Source organism: Limulus polyphemus, unplaced genomic scaffold (assembly GCF_000517525.1).
Source record: "Limulus polyphemus unplaced genomic scaffold, Limulus_polyphemus-2.1.2 Scaffold3775, whole genome shotgun sequence".
NCBI classification, from domain to species: domain Eukaryota; kingdom Metazoa; phylum Arthropoda; class Merostomata; order Xiphosura; family Limulidae; genus Limulus; species Limulus polyphemus.
The window spans coordinates 105,157-107,076 of record NW_013669385.1 but is presented as its reverse complement, the minus strand read 5'-3'; the positions used below and the strand labels follow the sequence as shown (position 1 = coordinate 107,076).

Sequence of the window (1,920 nt, the reverse complement as noted above, 5' to 3'; positions counted from 1 at the left end):
TATTAATACATAGATATTACTTTGATGATTTTTTTTTAAATTGAGTGGGGGTGCCATATGGAACTTGTACCCTTTTTATCCCAAGGTGGGTCAGTAATAACTTTACTAATTTATAATGCAAAAATTCTCAGTATGATTCCCCATTGTTCACAAAGCACAATTTGCTCATTGTGCTCATTATTATACTAAAACAAAACAATCAATCAAACAATGATACTTCTTCATAAATTAGCTTTTCTTAATCTTTTATTTTAAACTTCATTTGCTTGAAATTGCCCTTATGTTAAAACTGTTTATTTTTTAGAATATATATATTCCTGTGGCAGATTTGTCATTGTCAAATTCTACAAAGGCTACAAATATGACTTTGCATCTGAAATAAACTTCAGTGTGAAAAAAGACTGCTACTGTAATCAACTGAAAGTTGGTAAGTTTTGTTTATGAATTTTCAGACAGATATGACTTAATTATGTTGATGAGAAAATGTTTTTATTTCCAATCAGCTAAACTTGGGGGGGGGGGGTCTTTTATACATATCATAGTTTACCAAATTAACAAAATTTTTCTGAATGAAAAATGTTATGACAATTATAATCCATTCATATTATGTTATCAAATGTCTGAACACCATTTAAAATAACTTCATCTAAAAGATTCAGACCATCAAATTGATTTGGAATCAACAAGAATTTTATATAAAATTGAGATTAAGCAAAACAGCTTCTCGATATACTGTATCCTTAAGGGAATTCAAAATTCCAGGACTATTTAGGCATTGCTAACCAATTTTCCTGTTATAAGACAATGTGAGACTGAAGAGGACATGTGATGTCCAAAGTAATTTTTCAGTATTACAACTTTTTTTCACTAATCATGCTACCAGGTCAGAATATATTATAGGATTTATTTTGGGGCTATGCTCTTCCCAAATAAATATTCCCTGGACAAATACCCACCTTTTCCAGCTAACTCGGTACTTATTGAATGGCCATTGTAATGTATGATGGATTATATTAACTTATTTTTTCCATTGTTCAGATCCTTCTTTTATTATAGGTATTTTTTACGTTTTGCTCATTTTTTCATGCATAATTAAACATTTCATATTATCAATTAATGAGGAGCAATTTTCATGATATATTTCTTGCCAAGGTTTTCTTATTTGTAGATACATATTAACACATTTTGTCATAGCATCTACAGTTTGAAAGGTTTTGAAAACTTTTTTTTTTTCAATAATTAGATGTTTCTTATTAAACATGCACTTTAGTGGAAAATAAGACTGAAATAAAGGAAAATTTTTGTTGATACAACCAAAGTTATAATCTTTTAGCAGTAATGAGAGTTTAAGGCTGCCAAATTTTGCAACTGGTCTTAGCTTTTACACTTACTCTAGCTTGTAATTTTGCAAGTTACAAAATAAAGCATAGATCACTTTTTATCCTATCAGGACTAAGTGGATGTTGCAGTTTTGAGCTTTATCATCTCTTGTCAAACTAAGATATTAAAAAATGATGAAGGGAAGTTCGTTTTTTTACACCCTTATTATCATGATAATAATAATAAATTTAGTTTAAGAAGTTGCATTATTAAATCTAATACTCATGTTTTATTTCAATTGTGGACTTATAGATTCTAAAATGATATACATACCAACTTACATTAGAAAAGAAATTTATATGACAAGCTGATGTTTGCCATTGAAATACAGCAGCTAAATTAATGAGAGCAATATAACTGAAAGACGCAATGCTAATTTGTCATGGTGTGGTCTTCACAATGTAATGTGTGTGTGTGTGTGTGTGTGTACTGTTATGTGTTACCTTACAGCCCAGAAATTATGTTCATGACCATTTAATATTGCTTTTCAATTAGGTTTCTATATCTTACTAAGTGCAAAAGAGCCTTGGAATGTAATGG

At 29.3% G+C, this 1,920-nt stretch overlaps 1 protein-coding gene across 1 annotated transcript in view; it reads left to right on the top strand.

Moving 5' to 3' along the window:
• Positions 1-326: 326 nt before the first annotated feature.
• Positions 327-1,920, top strand: part of LOC111088442 — a gene marked incomplete at its 5' end in the record, with an annotated part of 7,473 nt that continues 5,879 nt past the window's right edge. Inside the window, one exon of the mRNA XM_022398567.1 lies at positions 327-427. Within this exon, the coding sequence (XP_022254275.1) occupies positions 327-427 (101 nt within the window). The remainder of the gene's footprint in view (positions 428-1,920) is intronic.